Source organism: Pongo pygmaeus, chromosome 13, assembly GCF_028885625.2.
Source record: "Pongo pygmaeus isolate AG05252 chromosome 13, NHGRI_mPonPyg2-v2.0_pri, whole genome shotgun sequence".
Classification (NCBI taxonomy): domain Eukaryota; kingdom Metazoa; phylum Chordata; class Mammalia; order Primates; family Hominidae; genus Pongo; species Pongo pygmaeus.
In genome coordinates, this window is record NC_072386.2 from 78,177,819 (window position 1) to 78,205,491 (window position 27,673).

The 27,673-nt window shown below is 36.3% G+C and overlaps 2 protein-coding genes across 4 annotated transcripts in view; one reads left to right on the forward strand and one right to left on the reverse strand.

Moving 5' to 3' along the window:
- Positions 1-27,673, reverse strand: part of CENPP (centromere protein P) — a 286,353-nt gene that overhangs the window by 205,281 nt on the left and 53,399 nt on the right. For all 3 annotated transcript variants that reach the window (XM_054502643.2, XM_063650259.1, XM_063650258.1), the window contains exon 5: positions 26,345-26,441. In XM_054502643.2, the coding sequence (XP_054358618.1) occupies positions 26,345-26,441 (97 nt within the window). The remainder of the gene's footprint in view (positions 1-26,344; positions 26,442-27,673) is intronic.
- OGN (osteoglycin) lies at positions 1,515-22,250 on the forward strand. Its single transcript, XM_054502641.2, has 7 exons — positions 1,515-1,720; positions 2,736-2,984; positions 5,044-5,137; positions 12,992-13,150; positions 16,163-16,365; positions 19,924-20,019; positions 20,431-22,250. Exons 2-7 carry the CDS (start codon positions 2,811-2,813, stop codon positions 20,599-20,601), a joined length of 897 nt encoding a protein of 298 aa, XP_054358616.1. The 5' UTR covers positions 1,515-1,720; positions 2,736-2,810; the 3' UTR covers positions 20,602-22,250.

Here is a 27,673-nt window from a genome sequence, read left to right on the forward strand (position 1 = left end):
TGCAAAACAAATTATAAATTTTCTAAATAATCTACCCCCATCCCCTCCCCAAGGGGAGCACGTGATGATCCCCTTGCCTAGAATACCTCATCACCTGTGCTTACTGTCCTCTCCTATCCTCTCTATAGAAGTCAGCTTGGGTGCAGTCTCCTTGACCCCCAGTCAGTTTGTGGCTTCTCTCAGGTTATCACAGAACTCTGCATATTTCTGTGTAGCAAGCCCTACCATGTATTCTAGTTGCTTGTTTGCTGCTTTTCCTGCTGACTTAGAGGCTATAAATGTTCCTTGAGGGAAGAAACTGAAGTTTGCTTATCTGAGTTTACGTGTCTGAAGTCCTGGCACAGAACTGGCGCTCAATAAACTTTTATTAAATGAGTGAATGCTAATAACATTGTATTCACTGGTCATAACTTTTCAAGGAAAGTTGTTCTTCACAAAATAATTTTCTGTAGTACAAAGCATCAAAGTGTACCATTAATGAAACTATGAATCTCTAAGATTCTCTAAATTTGGACATATGGTATCTATCCAGCTTACTTCTCAATATCTTGTTAACTTGCCACACAATACAAAACAAATCAACGTGTTGTTCCATTATTATATATTTCAAAGTCTTTAAAAATTTTTATTGTATCCTTGAAGCCATAAAACCAACAATTTATATCAACTCAAGCCAGACAATATCACAACTAAATTTAAGATAATTCACATTCAAATAAAAACTTCAGTATTCAAGTCTTAGTTTATTTAAGCTTTGATTTGAAAGGTTCTAAAACAATTTTGACTAGAAAAGAAAACAAATTGGTATTCTTTCATTTTCTAATAAAATATATATCCATATTTGTTAAATTTTTAGCTTAAAGGAGAAAAGTTAATTTGATGGGTAAAAGCACCAAGGAGGAATTTTTTAAAAGTGACTCTTTAAAAAAATCTTCAAAGTTGCTTGTATGGTATCTACAATGCCACTTTAACTTTTAAAAGCCAATTTCAATATTAAAGTAATTTTATAAAGTTTCCTTCATTCAGCAAACAAAAGTATCTTTTACTATCAACCTCAAAAACTATAAATCAAATTTACTTTTAAAAAGCTAATTTTTATGCATCAGTTTTTCTTATATGTAACTAAAATAAAGGGGAGAAAAAATCCAAATGATAAAACTATAAAATAATTTGTGCTAAAACTAATTTTTACACTAGAAAAATATATTATACTGGCTATATATTAATTATGGTATTAGGGCAGTATTTTTAATCCTCATAAAATTAACAACATGGACTATGTTTTCATTTGGTGTTCTATTTCATTCAAAAAGCAGATTGTTTAATCTCCTGGGAAATCACCAAAATGAAAAGGATGACTTTAAAACGATATCATTTTTCATAAACTAATATTCACCAAAACATGAATGTTTATTACACAATAATAAAATGACACAAGTTTATAGTCAATTAGTTGAAGCAGACTGAGTGTAGCAGTTACAACAAATATCTTAAGCACAGTTCTCTAGTACAACACACTGCATTTCACCCTAGAGAAAGAATGCTGGCAAAGATCTCTATCACATGGAAACTGTTCTTAAAGCTGCTGGGCCCTGAAATTTTACTCAGCAGTTTGAAATCAAGCCATAGCTTTTCTCATTCACCCTCCCACTTGGGGCTAATGCACAGACATGAACATCTATTGAGGAAAACCACAAAAAACTTCAAAACAGCTACAACGGTAGGCTTACTTTTCATATATTATTTTAAATATTGTTTGTTAAAGTGTGACTGACTCATCTAATAGTCTTAATAAATGTAAAGGCCATCTCTGGTTTAAGTTTCAGTTACCTCAAACAATTAATTTTTAAGAAGTACTTATGTATATCATCGCATAAATTTAACATCCACGCAGGCAAGAATAGGGTGCTGCAGAAGTCACAAATCCATTATATTCTTCATTTTCAACCTCTGGATTTTTGACAAACTGGCATCTATAATGCAGCATCAGCAACTCTGAGTGATTCTGTTTGAAGTTACTTAAGAAAAAGTCTGAAATGTGTACCCACCAGAGAAAATCCATTGATGAGCCTAAAGGAATCCTTTCTATTACATTCCTCAAAGTTCTTTGATTAAAGTTCAGTATCTCCTCCAGCCTGCAATACTATTCTTTCAGTTTTCATAGTTTAAATTAAAAATACAATATTATTAACTAAAAATTATGATCACCTATTAAAATTACAAAACTGAGAAAATTAAAAACGTATGGCTCTTCCTATATTCTGTACCACCTAAAGGTGTTAATGACTACTTTTCATAATGTTAAATTTAAGTTTTAAAACTTTTCTTGGAACTTGTTTCTGTTCATACCAATACAAATCAAGAGTTCTTATAAAGTAGCTAAATGGAAAGATGATATTTTTAACTCACATGAGACAGGATCTTGGGGCTTTATTTTAACTATTTATACTACAGGTATCCTAAGAATATTTCAATTAAATATTAGTATGTCTGTTGAAGGCAATTATTAAGAAACTTAAAATTATCAATCTTTCTTGAATTTCTGATAGAGAAGAAGTAAAACTATTTTCCAAAACTATTTTTCAGAATGTTCACTGATACATAAAAACTGCTAGCATCTAATTAAAGATCACTAAGGGTTAAATACTGTTCTCTGGCCCTTACTGCGCACGCCCTGCCAAAACATCCTCTAAGCTTTTAAATATTGCTTCGATGGTCTGAATTTTTATTTCCAGGGAAAAAGAGAGTTTTGTCCCACAGTCAGCAGGCCACTAGTTTATTAACTTCCAGTCACCTTGATTTTTGCTAAAATGAAGACTCTGCAGTCTACACTTCTCCTGTTACTGTTTGTGCCTCTGATAAAGCCAGCACCACCAACCCAGCAGGACTCACGCATTATCTATGATTATGGAACAGATAATTTTGAAGAATCCATATTTAGCCAAGATTATGAGGATAAATACCTGGATGGAAAAAATATTAAGGTACTTTATTTCTACTCTAAATTTAGCTTCTAAAATACTGCCCATTTAAATGCATGTTTTTGCTTTTCCTGAATGTGTCTGATAAGGTAAGGGGAAGGGAAAATCACTTTAAATGATTCAAACGAATTCATAATAATTGTCCCTAAGATTATATTTTTAGAGTATGTATGCTTTTCAAATTAATAAATGGTATCTATGGTAACAAAACAGTATCTATAGTAACCAAAAAATAAAACTTAAAGAAAACTAGACTTTAAGATGATCCCTGACCAGTTGCAATTTATATATTAAGTAATATTACACAATGCCCTATACTTGCAATGTTGTGTTGCCTCAAAAATAAATTAGCGGAAATGTGTATTTGGAGAAATAAAGATGAATTATCAGCTTAAGGTTATTATTATAGAAAACAATTTTAAGAAAATAAATAGAAGAGTACTGGTTATTTTGATATCAATAGCATTCCACAATAATTTATATATGCCATCTACATACAGTACCAAAAACTGAAAACCTAGTCAACATAGGACTTTCTTTTTAAATCAGTTTTAACAGTTTAGACCCTCTATCAATTGGTACCAAGTAACTGTAACTGTCTTTGAGTTAACACTGCAAGGGTGATGTTATACCACATCATTCATTCCCCACCTTTACTTCCCCACCACAAGTAATTACTTGTGGTTTTCTTGGCACACAGAAATGAATGCTGGGTAAGGAAAAAGTTAATACAGCACATAAGTATCTGTTGCCCACTATGTATGACACATACACATACACATACACACTGGAAAATGAGAAATTCAGCCAAATATATAACAATACTGATTGTTTCAGAAGTTCTTCTCTACTATAAATTGGAGGATAAAGACTTATAAGATTGACCAGTTACAATTGCTACTTTCTCTTTTCTTTTTTACAGGGGTACACGATGAGCAAATGTTAACACCACAGTTTCTTTCTTTCAGTTAATGCTTTTAATATGATAGCATTATTTTTGCCCATCACTAAGACACAAAGGATAGGTATTACTAATTATAGCTTCAAGTTAAAGAAAAAAAGGTCCCATCATAACATAGGCTATTGGCTCACTTGGATGATTTGAATCTATTAAGATTCCCTGATCCCTAAAGAGTTTAGAGATGATTTTTCTGTCTGCTTCTTCTCTTTACAGGGCTTTAGAAGTTTCTCTATCTTAATATAAATGCAGGGTCTAAGATATTTGTGGAGTGGAGTAGAATTCAACAGGACTTGATGTGCAAACACAGAGTAGAGGGAGGAAGTTCAACCACCACATAGATGGGAGAATGAAGGTGAAGGGCAGAGTCAGGAGTCAAGACCGAGACTAAAATGGAACATGCTTACAAAGGACAGAAAGAATAGGACACCACATAATACACTGTAATCTAATGGCAGAAAATGTACTCTCCAAGAACAGGAAAGACAGGATCTAAATTATACCTACTCCAATTTCCCCAGAATTAATGGCCTACACCAGTGGCCCAAGTAGGGTAGGTAAGGTAAGCTGGAATAAAAGGGCTCCAAGAGCCAGGGCTTAATGGAGGGATAAAGGTAATTAAAGGGTCACCCCAAGAAGAGACCTAAAGACCTTAATCGGTAGTTTATACTTGTGACATGGCTGGAGCTCTAGTGTTACTCAAAATGGTAGAATCTGAATGAGAAACTCACTTCAGACAAGACCCCTGAGTAACAGTTTCACCTCAGAAAAACTTTCATTCCAATTCAGGGAATTCTCACCTCGCTTTCATTTGGAATTTCAGGATGTTCAACATTTATTAAGCACTGAGTGTACCTACTGGCGATATAAAAATAAAAACACCCAGCTCTTTTACTCAAGGAGCTCATAGTCTAGAATAAAAACAAGCTAAAAAATACTTATTGTAATTTAATAGATGATAAAATGGAAATATGTATGAAAGCCTAATGGAGCACAAAAGAAATGCCACTAATTGTAACTACAAGAAGGTGTCTGTGATCCCTCCATTTTACAGTCAAACACAAACTTAATGAAGCTAGGTAACAACTTTTATTTTTCCAATAGGAAAAAGAAACTGTGATAATACCCAACGAGAAAAGTCTTCAGTTACAAAAAGATGAGGCAATAACACCATTACCTCCCAAGAAAGAAAATGATGGTAAGTATCATCTAAATATTTTTCAAAATGGATCTTTTAAAAATAGCTATAATGGACTTTATTCCTTGTGGTAATCAAAAACTGACTCAAGATACAGTAAATACAAACAGTGGAATTTTATTTCCAATGATAAAATCAAACTGGGAGTGCACACCATTTGCCATCCCACATTATGAGTGAGAAATGTGGAGCAAGAACTTGTGAGAACAACCAAAGCTTAGGCAAGCTTAGCCTCCACAAAGTGTGGTTTCCATCCATATAAAATCTATTCAAGAAATACTTAAACGCGGATTATTTGCAAAATACAATGTACAGCCTCAGTATACGGTAAATATAATTATTGCCTTTAAGAAACTTACAGAACAGAAACACACATATGCATCAATAATTATCACATACATTTCAATTAAAATAGAAAACTTGTCATGAAATAACAAATTACAAGTCCTACTTAATAATTCCTGTGTACTTGGCTTACTCTTACTCTATCACAGAACATTATTTCACATGAAAACATGACAAAAACCACATATTAATTTCTATATTTCTACAAAATGAAAATGAACCATAACAGAAAATAAAGCTTAAAAAACGAGAAGTATGATAGTAAAAATAGATTTGAATAAATTTAAAGACATCCCAGGCTGGGCGTGGTGGCTCATACCTGTAATCCCAGTACTTTGGGAGGCTGAGGCGGGTGGATCACGAGGTCAGGAGTTCAAGACCAGCCTGGTCAAGATGGTGAAACCCTGTCTCTACTAAAAATACAAAAAATTGGCCAGGCGTGGTGGCAGGTGCCTGTAATCCCAGCTACTCTGGAAGCTGAGGCAGAGAATTGCTTGAACCCGGGAGGTGGAGGTTGTGGTGAGCCGAGGTCATGCCACTGCACTCCAGCCTAGGCGACAGAGCGAGACTCTGTCTCAAAAAAAAAAAAAAAACAAAAACAAAACAAAACAAAAAAAAACACATCCCTTGTTCTTGGATGGAATGACTCAAAATCATAAAGATGTCAGTTCTTTCTAAATTTATAAATTTAAAACAATCCAACTAAAATTACCAATAAATTTTTTTTATAAAGCTGGAAAAACAGATTCTAGAATTCATATGGAACAACATGTAACAAATAACAAGGGAAACAGTAAACAGTAACAAGTATATGTAGGAATCAGATGTACTACACATTAAAATATATTATAAAACTCTATATTTTAAAAAGTGCGGTACTGCTATATGAATAGACAAAAAGATCAATGAAATAGGATAGAAAATCCAGAAACAGACAAAAATACACATGAAAATTTAGTACATACTAAAGGTACCAACCCAAATCACTAAAGCAAAAATGGTCTTTTTAAAAAATGGTGCTGGGAGAAATAGCCATTTGAAGAGGGGTACATTTAGGTCCATACCTTACACAAAAAATAAACTCCAAATAGATTAGCAATCTGAATGTATAAAATGAAATCATACAAGTACTAGAAAAGAATCTGGGTGCAGGGTGCCTCAAAATCCAGAGACAACAATAGAAAAGAACGATAAATTTGACCCTAAAAATACCTGTGGCAAAGTCAAAGGCAACTAAAAACTGGGAAAAATATTTGTAACATATACTACAGATAAATAATATCACTAGATAAAGAGCTAACAGATAACATAACTAAAAATAAAGAGCTAGTAACTCTAATTTATAAAGCACGCTTAAAAATCGAGGAAAAGAGATTAACCAATCTACTGAAAAAATGACAGTTCACAAGATGATTTAAATGATTTGACCCAAATAAATGTTCAATCTCACACAGAGACATATAAATTAAAATTACATTGAGATACCACTTTTAACCTATCTGATTGGAAAAAATTGAAGTATGACAACACATTAATATATTCCATGAGCAAGGCTATGGGGTAAGACACTCATACATGGCAGCAGGAAGGCAAATCAACACAATGCTTTTGGACAGGAACTTGGCAATAACTAACAAAATAAAAAATGCATTTACTTTTTGACATAAGAACCAACTTTGAGGATTTTTTTTTTTTTTTGAGACAGAGTCTCGCTCTCAGGCTGGTGTGCAGTAGTACAATCTTGGCTCACTGCAACCTCCGCCATTTGGGCTCAAGCAATTCTCCTGCTTCAGCCTCCTGAGTAGCTGGGATTACAGGCATGCGCCACCACGCCAGGCTAATTTTTGTATTTTTAGTAGAGACAGGTTTCACCATGTTGGTCAGGCTGGTCTTCAACTCCTGACCTCAAGTGTCTCGGCCTCCCAATGCTGGTATTACAGGCATGAGCCACCGCTCCCGGCCAACTTTGAGAAATTTACCTTGATGATATACTCCAAATAAAATACAAATGCAAAATCACTCAAGCATTGCATGCAATTGCAAAATGTCAGAAATAATTTAACTGCCCAAACACTGAAGAGTAGTTGAATAAACAAAGGTAAATCCAACAGAAGAGAATACTATGCAGTTGTAAAAATGAATGAGGAAGATCTCTAAGAACTAACATGGAGTGATTTCCAGGATACACTATGTGGAAAAAAAACCAAAGTGCAAAAGGATATCTATAATATGCTGTCTTTCATGTAAGAAAGAAAAGGATATAAGAAAATATATATGTATCTGCTTATTTCTGTGAAAATAAATACAGGCTAAAAAGAAATTGGGGGAGAGGGGATGGCAGTTCTCTGCGTATATACTTTTTAATGTAGATTTAATTTTTAGAACAATGCTGTTTAGTATAGTCAAAAAATCAAATACGTATATAAATGAAATCAACAAGAATAAGGTAAAAAGAATCCAAATTGGAATACAAACATAAAAACATAAACTTGATTGTACTTCAAATTAATAACTCAGCAAAGGAAGAAAAAACTCTTAACTGTTAAACACAGCATTTTCCTATATACCTTCAGGCTAAGGACAAAAAAGAACTACAAACAAATACGAAGTTCCAGTGAGTAGGTTTGTTATGCACAGTGTTATGACTTAGCAATACTGGAACTACTTAATATGTGTGCCAGAACTAAGTAAATATATTGTAAATAATGAGAGCCAGGTTCCTCACTGTCAGAGAAACGTTACAAATATGGAAAGGTGGGAGGCTAGAAAGAACACTGTGGAGTTGGTTTGGAATAGAAGATACTAGTATTAACTCAGGGTTTGTATATACAGAGATACAGAAACATAGAAATGTTTATCTCTGTTTATCTCTATGTGTGTGTATGTATACATATGAGTATATGGTATACATATGCATGTATATTGTATATGTTTATATCCATATATGTTGCATGTATGTGTATTATCTGTGGAGAAAGAGACAAATAAACACACACATTTATTTCCTAGCTCTCTCTGCTGAAAGAGCCTAGAAGCAACGTGATCTCAATGGCAATGAGCACACCCAGCACCTACATCTTGGTTTCTAATACCATTCTCCACTAAAAGAAACCAATGCTGGCCGGGTTTGGTGGCTCATGCCTGTAATATCAGCACTTTGGGAGGCCTAGGCGCGTGGACCACCTGAGGTTAGGAATTTGAGACAAGCCTGGCCAACATGGTGAAACCCCGTCTCTACTAAAAATACAAAAAAAATTAGCTGGGCGTGGTGGCACATGTCTGTAATCCCAGCTACTTGGGAGGCTGAGGCAGGAGCATCACTTGGACTCAGGAGGCAGAGCTGCAGTGAGACGAGATGGCACCACTGCACTCCAGCCTGGGTGACAGGGCGAGACTCTGTCTTAAAAACAAATGAACAAACCAAAAAAACCCCCAGTGCTTTCTGAAGAGATAGCTGATTTCAGGGTTGGGGCAGGAAAAATGAAAGGTTAGTTTGGGACATCTTGCTATGTTAGGAAATAAGGAAGTTCTCAAAGAATAATGTTTTTTGTTTTTTGTTTTTTTTTTCAGACAGGGTCTCGCTCTGTTACCCATGCTGGAGTACAGTGGCATGATCATGGCTCACTGCAGTCTTGACCTCCTGGGCTCCAGCAATCCTCCTGCCTCAGCCTCCCGAGTAGCTGGGACTACAGGAACATGCCACCACACCTGGCTAATTTTTGTATTTTTTTGTAGAGATGAGGTTTCACCATGTTGCCCAGGTTGGTCTCAAACTCCTAGACTCAAATGATCCACCTGCCTCAGCCTCTAAAAGTGCCGAGATTACATACATGAGCCACTGCACCCAGTCTCCTGACAAAATGTTTTTAAATCCATCAAAATATATGAAAGAAATAGATATAAAAGATGTTTACAGGAAGGCCGAGGCAAGAGGACTGCTTGACCTCAGGAGTTTGAGACCAGCTTGGGCAACATAGTGACACCATGTCTCTACAAAAAATTTAACCAAGAAAAAGCCAGGTGTGGTGGCACAAACCTGTAGTCCCAGTTACTTGAGAGGCTGAGGCAGGAGGATCGCTTGAGCCCGGGAGGTCGAGGTTTGCAGTGAACCATGAGCATGTGACTGTACCCCACCCTGAGTGACATCGTGAGATCTTGTCTCAAAAAAAAAATAAAGGTATGTAAGACCTGTACACTGAAATCTAAATAACGCTGCTAAGAGAAATTAAAGACCTATATATAAGGAGAAATGTATTATGTTCAAGGTCTAGAAGATTCAAATCATTAAGATGTCAGTTTTCCCCAAATTTAGAGATTCAACACAATCCCAATCAAAACCCTAATAGGTTTTTTTTTGTTTAATTAACAAGCTGATTCTAAAATATATATAAAAATATAAAGGACCTAGAATAGTCTAAACAACATTGAAGAAGAACAAAGTTGCAGGATTTATACTAACAAGACTATTACAAAGGTACAGGAATCAAGACACTGCAGTATTGGCATAAAAATGTTAAAGTGGGTCACCAGAACAAAATAAAATCCAGAAACAGGCTAACACGAAGTAACCAACTAGTTCTTGACAATGTGACAACACAATTCAATGGGGAAAGAATAATCCTTTCAAAAAACGGTGCTGAAAGAACCAGACAACTGTAGGAAAATTTTTCAAAAAAGAATCTTAACCCTTCCTGGCACCATATATAAAAATTAGCCCAAAGTATACCCCATACCTAAAGGTAAAGATCTTAAACTATACAACTTCTAGAAGAAAACAAAGTGTCAAATCTTGGTGGTCGGCAAACATTTCTTAAATACAACACAGAAACCATGAATTATCAAGGAACCAACTGTTCTTCATTAAAATTTAAAATGTTTCATTTCCAAAAGGAAAACTAGTAAGAGGGAAAAAAAAAGACAAGTCATCAAAGAAAATATATGGATGCCAAACAAGCACATGAAAAGATGCTAACATCATTAGTTATCAGAGAATGCAAATTAAAACACAATGAGATACTATAACATGCCCTACATTTCAATTGCTAAAATTAAAAAGACTGACCATACCAAATGTTGGCAAGGATGTGGAGCAGCTGGAACTCTCATATGCTGCTGGTAGGAATGTAAAATGGCATAGTCCTTTGGAAAATAGTTTGACACTTCCTTCAAAAGATAAAACATACATTTGTAATAAGACCCAGCCATTCCACTCCTTAGGTACTTACCCAAGAGAAATGAAAGCATTAAGTCCACACAAACTTACACATAAATTTCTTTGAAATAGTGAAAACGTGGAAACAACCCAATGTCCATAAGAAATGACCAGGTAAATTGTATATATTGAGACAATTGAATACTACTGAGTAATAAAGAAGAATGAACTACTGATAAAGATTAAAAATCAAAATAATAATGCTGAGTAAAAGAAGCCAGAAAAGGGAGTAGATACTACACAATTCTTTCAATACAAAATTCTCCTAAATGCAAACTAATGTATACTGACCAAAAGCAGGTCAGTCATTGCTCAAGGACAAGAGTGGGAGGGAGAGATTACCAAAGGGCAGGAGAAAACTTTTTGGAGTGACAGGTATGTTAATTAACTCACTTGTAGTGAACGTTTCATGAGGGTATACATATGTAAAAATCGTATATGTTGTACGATTTAAATACATGCAATTAATTGTAAGTCAACTAACCACAAAAAGCTGTAGCAGGAAAAAAAAGCTTGAAAGGGCACTCACTGCCTAATCTGTGACAATCTGATTATTAAAATAAACACAGATTATGACTCATGGGACACAATTCATATTGATATGAAAATATCAATTAAAATTTCAAAAAATAGGCCGGGCTTGGTGGCTCACACCTGTAATCCTAGCACTTTGGGAGGCCGAGGCAGGCAGATCACCTGAGGTCAGGAGTTCGAAAGCAGCCTGGCCAACATGGTGAAACCCAGTCTCTACTAAAAATACAAAAAAATTAGCCAGGCATGGTGGCACATGCCTGTAATCCCAGATACTTGGGAGGCTGAGGCAGGAGAATTGCTTGAACCCAGGAGGCAGAGACTGCAGTGAGCCGAGATCGCGCCACTGCACTCCAACCTGGGTGACGAAGCGAGACTTCATCTCAAAAAAAAGAAAAAAAAAATTCAAAAAATAAAATTTCACATGTTTATTTGATATATTTAAAATATATCAAAATAGGTCAGGTGTGGTGGCTCACGTCTGTAATCCCAGCACTTTGGGAGACCGAGGCAGGCAGATCACTGGAGGTCATGTTCGAGACCAGCCTGGCCAACATGGTGAAACCTTGTCTATACTAAAAATTCAAAAAAAAAAAAAAAAATAGCCATGTGTGGTGGCATACGCCAGTAATCCCAGCTACTCAGGGGGCTGAGGCAGAAGAATCACTTGAACTGGGGAGGTGGAGGTTGCAATGAGCCAAGATCACACCACCACACTCCAGCCTGAGCAATAGGGCAAGACTCTGTCTCAAAAATAAGTAAGTAAATAAATAATAAAATATATCAAAATGTATAAAACAAGTTCATATTGATATAAAAAATAAGAAGAGAGTGCCAACTAACAAATGTAGAAGGAATGATGGAATTAGAAAATCACTATTTGGTTAGTCACAAATGATTCAGGTAAGAATCATCAATGGATGCTAAAACTAGTATATGAAAGTACAATGTCACACCAAACATTTAGATTCTCAAAGTACTTCTCCAGAATTACTTATTAGTTATAAAGTGAAAAATATTAACTTTACTCAGTGAGAAACATGGCACATACTACTTGAACCAAGTGACCAAAGATATTATCAGGAATGGGATAAACAGATATCATGTGCTTTTGGACACACAGCACTGAGGATCCATGGTACTCCTGCCAAAAATGAGAAACCTCTGCCAACTGAAAGGCATTCTGCAGAATAAATGCCCTGAAAAATAAAACTAAACAAAAAAAAAAGCTCTATACTTTTCAAAAACAGGAAAAGGTATAAAAAACAAAGACTAAGGAATGTTCCAAGAGGTATGACAAGTAAATGTAATAAATGACTTGGGGTGCTAAGAGATCCAAACAGTGCCTACAATTACTCTAATTTTCAAGTTAATGGCTTCCTTAACTAGTGGTTACTAAAGTCTAGCTACTGTCACCAATCTCAAATATGTTTCTCACACATCAAACTTAGTAAGTCAAGCTCATGTTTACCTTAACTCCTGCTTTGTAAATTTTTTTGGTTTTCAAATAAGGAAATGTAACTGTCAATCAATTCAACAATTAAGCAATCACCAGTAAAACAAAATAAAAAGAGATTCTCAAACAATATTCTGGTGAATTATCAAGCACAATATAGGTAACGAGTTACCATGACTATCTTTCTCATGATTCTGTAAAACATCTCTTCAAATTAGTAATAGCATTCATAATAGCAATAATTTTACTGCTAGAGGCGAAATATTTTCAAACTATTGTTCATATTTTTATGATTTTATTCCCAATTTAGAAATGCCTACGTGTCTGCTGTGTGTTTGTTTAAGTGGCTCTGTATACTGTGAAGAAGTTGACATTGATGCTGTACCACCCTTGCCAAAGGAATCAGCCTATCTTTACGCACGATTCAACAAAATTAAAAAGCTGACTGCCAAAGATTTTGCAGACATACGTAAGTTAAGCTGAAATATGATATTAGTATTAACTCATATTAGTATTTAACTCATATAAACAGAAGTTTCTATATAGTTGCTGCCTATCACATATAGGTTTGTCACTGTACATAAATATCTAACATGTTTCACAAAAGTTCATTCATTTGTTGGTGAATCATCTTTCCACTTAGATCCTGTGATCTTTCTTTACTGGTGACTTCACTGTCTATGATGACAGCCCATCTAACATATGGGCAACTATATCTTCTCAACTCCAATACTTCAAGATCCCTTGCTTCAGACACTGAGCAACACCAATATAACTGGGATGCTTCTCCAACCACAATGTTTTATTTTCTACCTGGACTATAAAAACACAGAAACTGCTTTTTCTTACTTTAACTAATGGCTCTTAAACCTGGCTGCATATTAAAAATATCTTGGGAAGTGTTTTTTTTTTTCTCCCCCCTCCCCCTACCCCGAGATGGAGTCTTGCTCTGCAGCCCAGGCTGGAGTACAGTAGTGTGATCTTGGCTCACTGCAACCTCTGTCTCCCAGGTTTAAGTGGTTCTCCTGTTTCAGTCTCTCAAGTAGCTGAGGTGTGCGCCACCACACCTAGCTAATATTTGTATTTTTAGTAGAAGTAGGGTTTCACCGTGTTGGCCAGGATGGTCTCGATCTCCTGACCTTGTGATCCGCCCGCCTCGGCCTCCCAAAGTGCTGGGATTACAGGAGTGAGCCACCACGCCCGGCAGGGAAGTATTTTTTAAATACTGATACTAGGTCCTACTTCCCAGGGGTTGTAATTCAGATCTGGGGTAGGGCCCAAGCAACATCATTAAAAACAAACAAACTCCTTGGATGATTCTAATATGGAAATAGTGTTGAGAACAGTGGTATTTAATTCCTTACCAGGTCATTATCAATCTTGAACCAGCAAACCTTAACTCAATTAGAGTGTTGCCATAAGCACACCAGAATCCTCCATTTCTGCAGTACCAAATCCCAGTCCTAGATCACTAATTTCTTGTCAGTTTTCTAGACTCCTAATACTGTCAAAGAGTTCTGAAAAAAATCACACCAAGAAATGCATACTGGCCCCACTACACATTTATGAGATTAACCATAACCAGATTCATGCTGCCACTGATAGCTCCCAAATGTGGACTGAAGTATAGTTGATCCTTGTTATTTGTGGATTCCATATTTGTGAATACCCACTTGCTAAAATTTATTTATAACCCCAAAATTAATACACATGGTGCTTTCATGGTCCTTCTCAGACATGCTCAGAGTGGCAAAAAATTTGAATTACTTGACATGCACATTCCCATCTGAGGTTGAACAAGGTAACACTGTCTTCTGGTTCCAGTTCTCATACTGTAAATAAATGCCCTGTTCACAGTCTATTTAATGACATGTTTTTCATATTTTTGTGCTTTGTGTTTATTATTTTGCTGTTTATTGATTTTTGTTTTTTGGGGGTTTTTTTTGTTTGAGACACGGTCTCGCTCTGTCGCCCAGGCTGAAGTGTAGTGGTGTGATCTCGGCTCACTGCAGCCTCTGCCTCCTGGGTTCAAGGGATTCTTGTCCCTCAGTCTCCCCAGTAGCTGAGACTACAGGCATGTGCCACCATACCTGGTTACTTTTTTTATTGTAATTTAACTTAATTTATTTATTTTTTGAGATGGAGTCTTACTCTGTCACCCAGGCTGGAGTGCAGTGGCGTGATCTCGGCTCACTGCAAGCTCTGCCTCCCAGGTTCACGCCATTCTCCTGCCTCAGCTTCCCGAGTAGCTGGGACTACAAGTGCCCGCCACCACGCCTGGCTAATTTTTTTTTTTTTTTTTTTTGTATTTTTAGTACAGATGGGGTTTCACCGTGTTAGCCAGGATGGTCTCGATCTCCTGACCTCGTGATCCGCCCACCTTGGCCTCCCAAAGTGCTGGGATTACAGGTGTGAGCCACCGCACCCAGCCTATTGTAATTTTAATAGAGATGAGGTTGCGCTGTGTTGGCCAGGCTGGTCTCGAACTCCTGACCTCAAGTGATCCACCCACCTTGGCCTCCCAAAGTGCTGGGATTACAGGCATAAGCCACCACACCTGGCCTGATTTTGCTGTTTAACATGACCCAACACATGGTGCTGAAGTGACGTCTAACATCCCCAAGCACAAAAAGGCTGTGACATGCCTACAGGGAAAATATGTTAGATAAGGTTTGTTCAGGCATGAGTTATAGTGCAATATTAATGATTCAACAATATATATTAAGCCAAGCGTCCTTAAGCAAAAACACATAAAGTTATGTACTAATAGTTGATGGAAATGTGTGACCAGAGGCTCACAGGAACATAACCCTGTATTTCTCCTAGGAATAATGGTTCAGTATTTACAAATTGAACACTTGTGGTAATTTTATAGAACATGATTCCTGTGAATAAGAAACAATTGTATTTCCTAATTATCCCAGATATAAGTGATGCACACGCAAGTACGCACACACACACACACACACACACTGAATTTCTCTCTCAATCTGTGTCACTTTAACAAATCAGGGAACATCTTTGTCTTTGTTATTGTTAATCAATAAGGCATAGAGAGATTAAGATTAAGATAACATACTCAGAATCACAATGCAACATGCCAGCAAAAAAATAAAAAAAATTACATGATTCCAATCAAATGTAATGCTTCCTTTCCATGATTTGCAACAAGAATTTCTTTCAAATTGCCTGACCATCCCAAGGAATTTGAACAGAGAAAGACGAAAAGACTCGATTAACTTTAAGATCACTTTCAAACCTGAGATTCTAGGACTCCAGTCAAAAAGGGAAACAATTTCAGGCACAAAGAGGTGTTCAGTGATCATTCCACAAAACTTTACTGGGCTATGAATTGTAGACAGTCTACCAGGCACTAAAAATGAAAGATGCTTGAGTGATCTGTTAAACAAATGCTTTTCTTCAGTCCATACAATAAGAATTTTACTTACGTAGTTGTTTTTTATATTTTTTTTCCCTCTAGCTAACTTAAGAAGACTTGATTTTACAGGAAATTTGATAGAAGATATAGAAGATGGTACTTTTTCAAAACTTTCTCTGTTAGAAGAACTTTCACTTGCTGAAAATCAACTACTAAAACTTCCAGTTCTTCCTCCCAAGCTCACTTTATTTAATGCAAAATACAACAAAATCAAGAGTAGGGGAATCAAAGCAAATGCATTCAAAGTAAGTATTTTATAGTAAAACTAAGCATAGTATGAGTGATAATATGATAGATAAAAGAGAAACTTTGGTCTAGAATTGTATTTTGATTACACTTAAAAACTATTTTGATTTAATAAGTGAAGACATTATTTACATAATAAATAACCATCCTATTAGGCTCATTCAGCCTAGCTTATACCCATATCTCAGTTAAAATACATAACCTTTATTTTATTTCATGGGACTATTTTGTTTCTCATTTTTTCACTTGTTCACACAGCAAATATTTATTTAGACAGACATGGTTGGTCCTCTCAGGACACTTACAGTCTACGAAAGCTCAAAATGGGATATTTCCTGTGTTTCTTTTTCCTTACAATGTTAGCAAATTATAAATACCAGAAAAAAATAAAGATCCAAAAGTAAATACTGAATTTAACTTTTAATATTTAAAAATATTAGACTGTGAAATTCTATAGGGAGATTTTCCTTTGAATTTCATGAGAGCATGTAATATAAAATTTTATATGTAGTAAGAATTAAATACATTTCTTAACAATTCAAGCAAGTATTATGTAGGCAAAGGGGAAAGTAATCTACTTCGGTTTAGGTAGACAATTTGTCTCAAAATGCATGACCTACAGGAGTAATCACTTTAGCCCAGGATTTCCATAGCTCTGATGTAATCATTCCCCAGATAAAATGATGATCATGCCATTGCTGGTAACAGACATAATCTCATTCAAAAGGCAAGGTTTCTTGCTTCTAAAGGTAACTTCGGAAACTATCAAATATTCATTATCATAAAGTTTATGATAATCACACACAGGTAAATTCTGTCAAAAAATGTACAATCTGTTAGAAAGTGTAGAAATAGTCAATTTTTTCATTTTTCATTACAATTAAGGTATCTTTTTTCAACTTTAAGGGACATTTTAAAGCTACATCAGAGTTCATCTGATGTTTCTTCTAAGGAACTCAGAAGTTAAGGGGCTCTTAGAGGACTTTTTAAAAGCAGATACACCTTTTTTTTTTTTTGAGATGGAGTCTTGCTCCGTCACCCAGGTTGGAGTGCAGTGGTATGATCTTGGCTTACTGCAACCTCCGCCTCCCAGGTTCGAGCAATTCTCCTGCCTCAGCCTCCCAAGTGGCTGGGACTACAGGCACACACCACCACGCCTGGCTAATTTCTATACTTTTAGTAGGGACGGGCGTTGGCCAGGCTGGTCTCGAACTCCTGACCTCAGGTGATCCGCCCACTTTGGCCTCCCAAAGTGCTAGGATTACAGGCGTGAGCCACTGTGGCTGGCCTTTTTTTTGTTTTAAAGTTGTAATTCGAAAATATTAATTTGAATTGGTCACTCTTTGAATAACAGACATGTTAAAGACCTATAAAAGCTGATCAGGACAGGTTCAGTGGCTCACGCCTGTAATCCCAGCACTTTAGGAGGCTGAGGCAGGCGGATCACTTGAGGTCAGGAGTTCAGGACCAGCCTGGCCAACATGGTGAAACTCTGTCTCTACTAAAAATACAAAAATTAGCTAGGCGTGGTGGTGGGTGCCTGTAGTCCCAGTTACTCGGGAGGCTGAGGCACAAGAATCGCTTGAACCTGGGAGGCAGAAGTTGCAGTGAGCTGCTGAGATTGCACCACTGCACTCCAGCCTGGGCCACAGAGCAAGCAAGATTCAGTCTCCAAAAAAAAAAAAAAAAAAGGAGCTGATCAACATTTCACAAAAAGAATGTTTGAATATTCTGGGGTTTAGACAGGAATTACAGAAGGGATTTATGACAAGTTGGTATGAAAATAATAAACTTGGCCAGGCACAGTAGCTCATGCCTGTAATCCTAGCACTTTGGGAGGCCGAGGTGGGCAGATTGCCTGAGCTCAAGAGTTCGAGACCAGCCTGGGTAACATGGTGAAACCCTGTCTCTACTAAAATACAAAAAATTAGCTGGGTGTGGTGATAGGCACCTGTAGTCCCAGCTACTCGAGAGGCTGAGGCAGGAGAATTGCTTTAACCTGCGAGGCGGAGGTTGCAGTGAGCTGAGATCATGCCACTGCACTACAGCCTGGGCAACAGAGCGAGACTCCATCTCTAAAAAAAAAAAAAAAGAAAATAATAAACTCAGCTGCCCTATAGTTTTGTTTAATGTCCTAAGCTGCTACAGTCACCAGTAGAATTAGGTTATTCTAACTCATGTAAATGAGACTCACTGGGAAGACGAGAGCTTGATGCCCATATGGTGGAAGGGTAAGGTGCTTAAGAAAGTATTAAAATAGCAACACAGAAAAGAATTAGCAAAATCTAGCACAGGATACATATTGAAGATAAGGTAAAAGAGTAATGTCAGGGGAAATTACAATTATACACAATAATGGGTTACTGATCATGAAGAATAATCCAACATTAAGCCCTTAGGGAAAAAACCTGCATCAAGCTGTTTACTAAACTGCTTTGGGAAACATCTTGCTAAGCACACATTTTTTTTTTTTTTCTTGAGATGGAGTCTCGTTCTGTGGCCCAGGCTGGAGTGCAGTGGCATGATCTCGGCTCACTGCAACCTCCACCCTCTGGGTTCAAGCAATTCTCCTGCCTCACTCAGGCTCCCTAGTAGCTGGGATTACAGGCATGTGCTACTACACCAGTTAATTTTTGTATTTTTAGTAGAAATGGGGTTTCACCATGTTGGCCAGGCTGGTCTCGAACTCCTGACCTCAAGTGATCTGCCCGCATTGACCTCTCAAAGTATTGGGATTACAGGCGTGAGCCACCACGCCTGGCCAAGCACACACATTTCTTTCGTTTTTTTGTTCTTTTTTTCTTTTTGAGACAGAGTTTCGCTCTGTCGCCCAGGCTATAGTACAGTGGTGCGATCTCAGCTCACTGCAAGCTCCGCCTCCTGGGTTCACAGCATTCTCCTGCCTCAGCCTCCCGAGTAGCTGGGACTACAGGCGCCCACCACCACGCCTGTCTAATTTTTTGTATTTTTTAGGCCGGGCATGGTGGCTCACACCTGTAATCCCAGCACTTTGGGAGGCTGAGGCGGGCAGATCACGAGGTCAGGAGATTGATACCATACCAGCTAACACGGTGAAACCTCGTCTCTACTAAAAAAATACAAGCACACACATTTCTAAGAAGTAACTACTTAGCTAGAAATTGGTGGAACTGAGATGGGAAACTCCAGAGGTACAGGAGAGGTTACGGCAGCACCAGGGTCAAAATTCAATCCCACGTAGGGACTCACCTCATTAGCTCCTATCAAGACAAACACAAAGAGTACCAGAAGTTGGCATTAGAGCCAGATATTCAGAGATCAGATGAATGGACAGAAGTGTGGGGTATGCGGCAGAGCTCCACTGGCCATCATAAAGGATCAAAATACACTACACGTGAAGTCAGAAAAAAAACTCAAACAAGAAACTACCATACAAACAATTGATACAATTGATGTATTTATATCAATATGCAAGTCTGTATATATAGACATATACTCATATGCACATATATATTGCTTGAATCCTGTGAAAGAATGTACAGAACCTCAATAATACTCACATGAAATTTTCCTTACAGAAACTGAATAACCTCACCTTCCTCTACTTGGACCATAATGCCCTGGAATCTGTGCCTCTTAATTTACCAGAAAGTCTACGTGTAATTCATCTTCAGGTATGATGGTTCCTTTCACAATATCTGACTCTAATTACCTATGAGTCAAAATCTTGTGACTCATTGGGAACCTCACTTATTCACATACAAATTTTGGTTAGATCACTGTAGTAGCATGATAGCTAAATGTCTGCCTATCAAAAAGATTAATACTAGGCTCATGAACTTTCTTCCCAGAAGTCCAGATTCCATCCAGAGCATAACAAGTAGACCAGCACAGTAGGTGTGAAGTCTGCTCTTGATTGTATTTGTCTCCAGGTGTACATTTGAGTATTTCCTAATTAATTTGACACAAGGATTTGAAGTGAGGGGGCACTCAGACCTCTGACTTAGGTTTCCTTTACCCATTATATAGCATACGAAAGGTTGATTTCAGATTTCTGAACAATTTTTTCCTCTTTTTTTTTTCAGTTTAACAACATAGCTTCAATTACAGATGACACATTCTGCAAGGCTAATGACACCAGTTACATCCGGGACCGCATTGAAGAGATACGCCTGGAGGGCAATCCAATCGTCCTGGGAAAGCATCCAAACAGTTTTATTTGCTTAAAAAGATTACCGATAGGGTCATACTTTTAACCTCTATTAGTACAACATATAAATGAAAGTACACCTACAATAATAGTCTGTCTCAACAATGTGTAAAGGAACTTAAGTATTGGTTTAATATTAACCTTGTATCCCATTTTGAAGGAATTTGATATTTTAAGCAAGGATGTTCAAAATCTTACATATAATAAGTAAAAAGTAAGACTGAATGTCTACGTTTGAAACAAAGTAATATGAAAATATTTAAACAGCATTACAAAATCCTAGTTTATACTAGACGACCATTTAAAAATCATGTTTTTATATAAATGCCCAAATTTGAGATGCATTATTCCTATTACTAATGATGTAAGTAACAGGACAAATCCAAGAAACTTTCAACTCTTTGTCTTTCCTGGCCTTTACTGGATCCCAAAAGCATTTAAGGTACCTGTTCCAAAAACTTTGAAAAGCTAAATGTTTCCCATGATCACTCATTCTTCTTTTATGATTCATACATTATTCCTTATAAAGCAAGAACTTTGTTTTCTTCGTATCAAGGCAGCTATTTTATTAAATTTTCACTTAGTCTGAGAAATAGCAGATAGTCTCATATTTAGGAAAACTTTCCAAATAAAATAAATGTTGTTCTCTGATAAAGAGCTAATGCAGAAATGTTCAAGTTATTTTACTTTCTGGTAATGTCTTCAGTAAAATATTTTCTTTATCTAAATACTAACATTCTAAGTCTACCAAAAAAAGTTTTAAAGTCAAGCAGGCCAAAACCAATATGCTTATAAGAAATAATGAAAAGTTCATCCATTTCTGATAAAGTTCTCTATGGCAAAGTCTTTCAAATATGAGATAACTGCAAAATATTTTCCTTTTATACTATAGAAATGAGAATCTCATCAATAAATTAGTTCAAGCATAAGGTGAAAACAGAATATTCTGTGGTGCTAGTGCACACTACCTTCCCACCCATACACATCCATGTTCACTGTAACAAACTGAATATTCACAATAAAGCTTCTGAGTAACACTTTCTGATTACTCATGATAAACTGACATGGCTAACTGCAAGAATCAAATCTTCTATCTGAGAGTAATAGTTTATGATGACTCAGTGCTGCCAGAGTAAAGTTTCTAAAATAACATTCCTCTCGCTTGTACCCCACTAAAAGTATTAGTCTACACATTACATTGAAGTTAAACACAAAATTATCAGTGTTTTAGAAACATGAGTCTGGACTGTGTAATAAAAGTACAAACATTATTTCCACCATAAAGTATGTATCGAAATCAAGTTGTCTCTGTGTACAGAATACATACTTATTCCCATTTTTAAGCATTTGCTTCTGTTTTTTTCCCTACCTAGAACGTCAGATGTTTTTCAATTATCTCCCCATTTGTCAAAGTTGACCTCAAGATAACATTTTTCATTAAAGCATCTGAGATCTAAGACCACAATTATTATTCTAACAATGATTATTAGCTCATTCACTTATTTTGATAACTAATGATCACAACTATTATACTACTTTCTCGTTATTTTGTGTGCATGCCTCATTTCCCTGACTTAAACCTCACTGAGAGCGCAAAATGCAGCTTTATACTTTTTACTTTCAATTGCCTAGCACAATAGTGAGTACATTTGAATTGAATATGTAATAAATATTGCAAAATAAAATCCATCTAAATAGAAGGGTTCCGTTTTATTTGGGAAAATTGAATCTTTAAACTATCATACTCTTGAATGCCTGTCATCTTTCTAGTTTTCAGAAAAATAATGTATTCCTTTATTATTTTTATGATAAAACTTACAGAGCAAAACACCATCAAATAACTCTCAAATAAAGAAAAAATTCAAAAGTCAGTAGTTTTAGATAAGATAATGATAAGGGAGAAAGAAGATTGGTAAAAGGTATGAATTCCAGAATTAAAGAAATAATTTGGGGATTTCTAGATAAGAGGATATGAACATGCATACCTTACACCTTCATATATACAACCTTAAATCACAAATAAAACAAAATAAACAATACAAATTATACCACCAAGATCCAGAAGATATCAGACGAAATAATTAGAGAAAGTAAAAATATGCTGTCTCCATTATATTCATAATGTTTCATTCTTGACACTAATAATTAGAGGCTTTACATTTTTAAATAATTTACTTCTTACTAACATTGCTGAAAAAAACTAAAGACATACATAAATGGAAAGATGTCTTGTGTTTATGGACGGTAAGATTTAATGTTGTTAAGACAACAATACTATCCAATATGATATGCAGACTGAACACAGTTGCCATCAAAATCTCAATGATGCTTTCACACAAATAAAATGGAACTTCAAGAGACCCCCCAAATAAACAGAAGAATCTTGAAAATAAGAATAAAGATAGAAGACTCACATTTCCTAACTTCAACATTTACAACAAAGATACAGTAATGAAAACAGTGTGTGGCTGGGCGCAATGGCTCACACCTGTAATCCCAGCACTTTGTGAGGCTGAGGTGGGTGGATCACTTGAGGTCAGGAGTTTGAGACCAGCCTGGCCAACATGGTTAAACTCTGTCTCTACTAAAAATTCCAAAAAATTAGCCGGGTGTGGTGGCGGGTGCCTGTAATACCAGCTACTGGGAGGCTGAGGCTGGAGAATCGCTTGACCAGGAGGCGGAGGTTGCAGTGAGCTGAGATCGCACCACTGCACTCCAGCCTAGGCGACAGAGCAAGACTGTCTAAAAAAAAAAAAAAAAGGAAAACAGTGTGGTACTAGCATAAGTACAGACATATAGACCAAGAGAATAAATTAAACAGCCCAGAAATAAACCCTTCCAAATAGGGTCAGATACTTTTCAACAAAAGTACAAAGACCATTCAGTGGAGAACGCCAGTCTCTTCAACAATGGTGCTGGGAAAACTGGATATCCATATACAAAAGAATGAAGTTGGACACCTACCTTATGTAGTATTAAAAAACGAACTAAAAGACCTAAACTTAAGGGTTAAATTATAAAATTCTTAGAGAAAATACAGAGGAAAACCTTTATGACATTGAATTTGGCACGGAATTACTTGGATTTGTCACCAAAAACACACGTAAAAAAGAAAAAATAGATAAACTGGTCTCCAACAAAATTTAAAACTTTTGGGAGAGATTTGTTAAAGGATACAAAATTACAGCTAGATAGGAGGAATAAGTTCTATACCATTGTAAGATGACTATAATTAACGATAATATATAGTTTCAAATAGCTAGAAGATACTGATGGTTCCCAACACAAAGAAATGATAAATGTTTAAGCTGATGGAAATGCTAATTACCCTGATCTGATCACTATACATTATATGTATTGAAACATCACTATGTACCCCATGAATCTGTAAAATTACTATTAGTCAATTAAAAATTAAATAAAAATAAATTTTAAAAATTAAAAATTTCTGCTCATCAAAGGACACTATCAAGAGTCAAAAGACAACCCAGAGAAAGTATTTTGAAATCATATATTTAAGAGGAAATTAATATCTAGAATATATAAAGAACTCTACGATTCAACAACAAAAAACAACCCAATTCAAAAATGGGCTAAGGACTTGCACAGACATTTCCTCAAAGATATACAAATGGCCAACCAGCATATAAAAATACATTTAACATCACTAACCATTAGGATGTAAATCAAAACCACAGTGAGATATCACTTCCTACCCATTAGGTTGGCTATAGCCAAAAAAAAAAAAAAAAAAAAAAAAAAAGCAGAAAATAACAAGTATTAAAGTAGTTGTAGAGAAACTGAAGTACTCGTGCTTTGCTGGTGTAAAATGGTACAAGCGCTGTGGAAAAGAGTACGTAGTTCTTCAAATAATTAAACATAGAATTACCATATGATCCAGCAATTCTATTTCCAGGTATATAATTACACTTAAAAGAATTGAAAGGGGTGCAAACAGATATCAGTACACTAATGTTCACAGCAGGATTATTCACAATAGCCCAAAAGTAAAAACAACCAGTGACCATCAGCAAATGAATGGATAAGCAAAATGTATATACATTTAATGGAATATGATCCAGCCTTAATAAAAAGGCAGGGGGAGGGCACTGGGCTTGGGAGGCCAAGATAGGTCAATTGCTTGAGCCCAGTAGTTCAAGACCAGCATGGGCAACATGACGAAACTGCATCTCTACAAAAAATACATAAATTAGCTGACATGGTGGCATGCCTGTAGTCCCAGCTACTTGGGAGGCTGAGGTGGGAGGATCACCTGAGCCAGGGACAGTCAAAGCTGCCATGAGCCATGACTGCACCACTGGACTCCAGCCTGGGCGACAGAGTGAGACCCTGTCTCAAAAAAAAAGAAAAGAAATCTGACACATGCTACAACATGGAGAAACTTTGAGGACATTATGCTAAGTGAAAAGATGCTCCACATATATGAGGTACCTAGAATAGTCAAATTCATAGAAACAGAAAACACAACAGTGGTAGCAAGCGCTAAGAGAAGGCAGGAATGAGGAGTTAATGTTTAATGGGTATGTTTCAGTTTGGGATGATGAAAAACTTCTGGAGAAGGATAGTGGTGATGGTTACAAAACAATGTGGATTTTGGGTACGGTTACAGAACAATGTGATTGGTTTTTTCCACCCTAGTAATGTTACAACTAGCAAAGACCAGCTCCTAGAAGCTCTTTACCCTGCATAAGAAAAATACACCAATTATACTTCATACCTGCCTGGAAAGCACGTAGAGTCAAATCAGCTTTGGAAATGGAGACTAGTGCTCCCATTTTCCATCACCCATTCAAATGCATAAGGAAACAGCAACATTAGGTGATTCATCTATTACCATAACTGCCAGCACACTCCCCAGTCATTACTGTATTATAACACTTGTGAAGCAGAAATATTTAATTTTTCTGGCATAAGACTACCTATGATCAAATATAACAAAATCATGAGAACACCTCAAGGTACTATAGTACAGAACTGCCCATGTTTCTCTGTGGAAAAAAATCCTAGGCGTGACAGATTTTATTAGCTCAACCAAATAGAATAAATAATAATAAAAAACAATAGAACCCCAAATAAAGGAGAGTTAGTACAAGTCCTAAAAACAATATTCATGACCTGGTTAGGCTTTTGAGAGAATCTGAACCCTGAAATATTATTTAAGTTGACTTTCAGAACTGGTTTCTGTGTGGATTAATGCTGTCAATAATTTGATGCTATCCAAATGAGTAGAACCTGAGGTATTACGATGCAATCAAACTTAATTTCAGTTATGCCCGAAAACAAAGAAAGGGAATAAAAGGAAGTACTTTAAAGTACCCATATCAGGCTTTAGGAAGCATTACTTCACAAGAATCAGGCTTTGGTATTTAAACTCGAAATGCACAATTGAGAAGCTGAAAACACAGAGTCTGGCTCAGGAAGTTAGCAGTATACCACTACATGATAAGCCTGCTGTGATGATATTCTTTATTAACATTTGTTGTTTTACTTCAAATACTCTTGAAAGAATGTTTTTCCAAAATGTGCATTTTAAATAAATTTGAATATAACCACACTTCTTTCAAGACATTCCACAATATAAATTGTTCACTGATTTGTACAGAAGTAATCCTCCTCCAGTTATTCCAAATAATTGCAAATTCCAAAAGTCAATGAGAATCTTTTCTACTGTTTGAAAGCTTTTAAGAAAAGGATATTATGGATGAATCCCCAATTAATATCAGCTTTGTTTTCCATATATGTTTAAATTCAAAGACTTCAGACTTTACCTTGAAATGTTTAAACGTGCGCTTACGATATTCAAACCACTCCACAAAAAAATGCAGGCTTCGGAAAAACATGAACAGATCTTTTCTCTCTTCTGCTCTGTAGGAATAAATGATTCTCTGATTAATAAATATCATTAAATGATAGACCCAATCTAGCTTTATTTCTTAGTTTTCCTTTTCATGTATCCTACACTAAAACCAAAAAGTTGATGTAGTTCTACATATCAATTCCTGCACTTGTGTGTGTGTGTTCCTCTGGTGTGACTGCTAATGCTACTTTCTCAGCCTAGAATACCCCTTTCCCAGTTTTCAAACGTTTAAGTCTACGTATTATTTAAATCACTCAAATGCCACATTCCCTGAAATTTTATTTGATGACTGTAGTATAATAAAGAATAATGAAGAATAGACAGTATGTAAGTGCCAGTTTCTGGCACAGTGCTTTAAAACCCTTGGAACTTTCTGAGTGATAGATGTGTCTTTGTTATGCTAATGAATTGTCTCATAGTGGCTTCTACGTATTGCAGACTAGAGGCTGTTCACCAGGAAAACACATCAAACACATCACCAAACACATCATTTGAGGGCTAACCAGGAGCATAGCAGAGCTTCCTGGTTGGTGAATACACTGATGTGCTGGGAGGATAATGTGTCTGGATTCCACAAGGAATCTCTGTCTCCCCAACCCCCAGACCTTCGTCTATGCATTACTTCCATTTGGCTGTGTCTGGGTTGTATCCTTCATAATAAAATGCTAATTATAAGTATAGTGCTTTCAGTACGTTCTGTGAGTGGTTCTAGCAAATTATTAAACCTGAGAGATATGTGGGAACTCCAGAATTTATGGCCAGTTGGTCCTAACTGCAGGTGGACCTTGATACTTGCAGCTGGAGTGTGAAGTGGAGGCACTCTTGGTGGAGACCTCTGCCTATAACTTGTGGGATCTGTTAGTGTGAGAACTGAACTGAGCTGCAGGACATCCAGTTGGTGACAGAGAACCATTGTCAGAACAATTACCACACCACCACACCACATATCCTATTCCCTAACAGCTAGAAATAATCTCATTCCTTTGCCTATGAAAACTCTCACAGGAATGAGTCTTAATTCTCTTAATAGTACATCTATGTTAATGTAAGCCACATACACCACAAGTAACTTGAAGGCAAGAACCATGTATCATTTAATCATTCATTTGACAAATGATTGCGGGAGTTGAGTGCCTGTACCAGTCATGATAGAGTAAGCATATTCCACCCCAATGTTTCTGTTAACTATAATTTAAAACCATGAACACAGCACATAAAGCAAACATCAGAAACTCTGAAA

Excerpts from the sequence above, each read along its gene's own strand:
- OGN (XM_054502641.2), top strand. The coding sequence starts at position 2,811 with ATGAAGACTCTGCAGTCTACACTTCTCCTGTTACTGTTTGTGCCTCTG. Across the intron at positions 5,138-12,991 it reads TCCCAAGAAAGAAAATGATG|AAATGCCTACGTGTCTGCTG; the intron begins GTAAGTATCATC and ends TTCCCAATTTAG. Across the intron at positions 13,151-16,162 it reads CAAAGATTTTGCAGACATAC|CTAACTTAAGAAGACTTGAT; the intron begins GTAAGTTAAGCT and ends TTTTCCCTCTAG.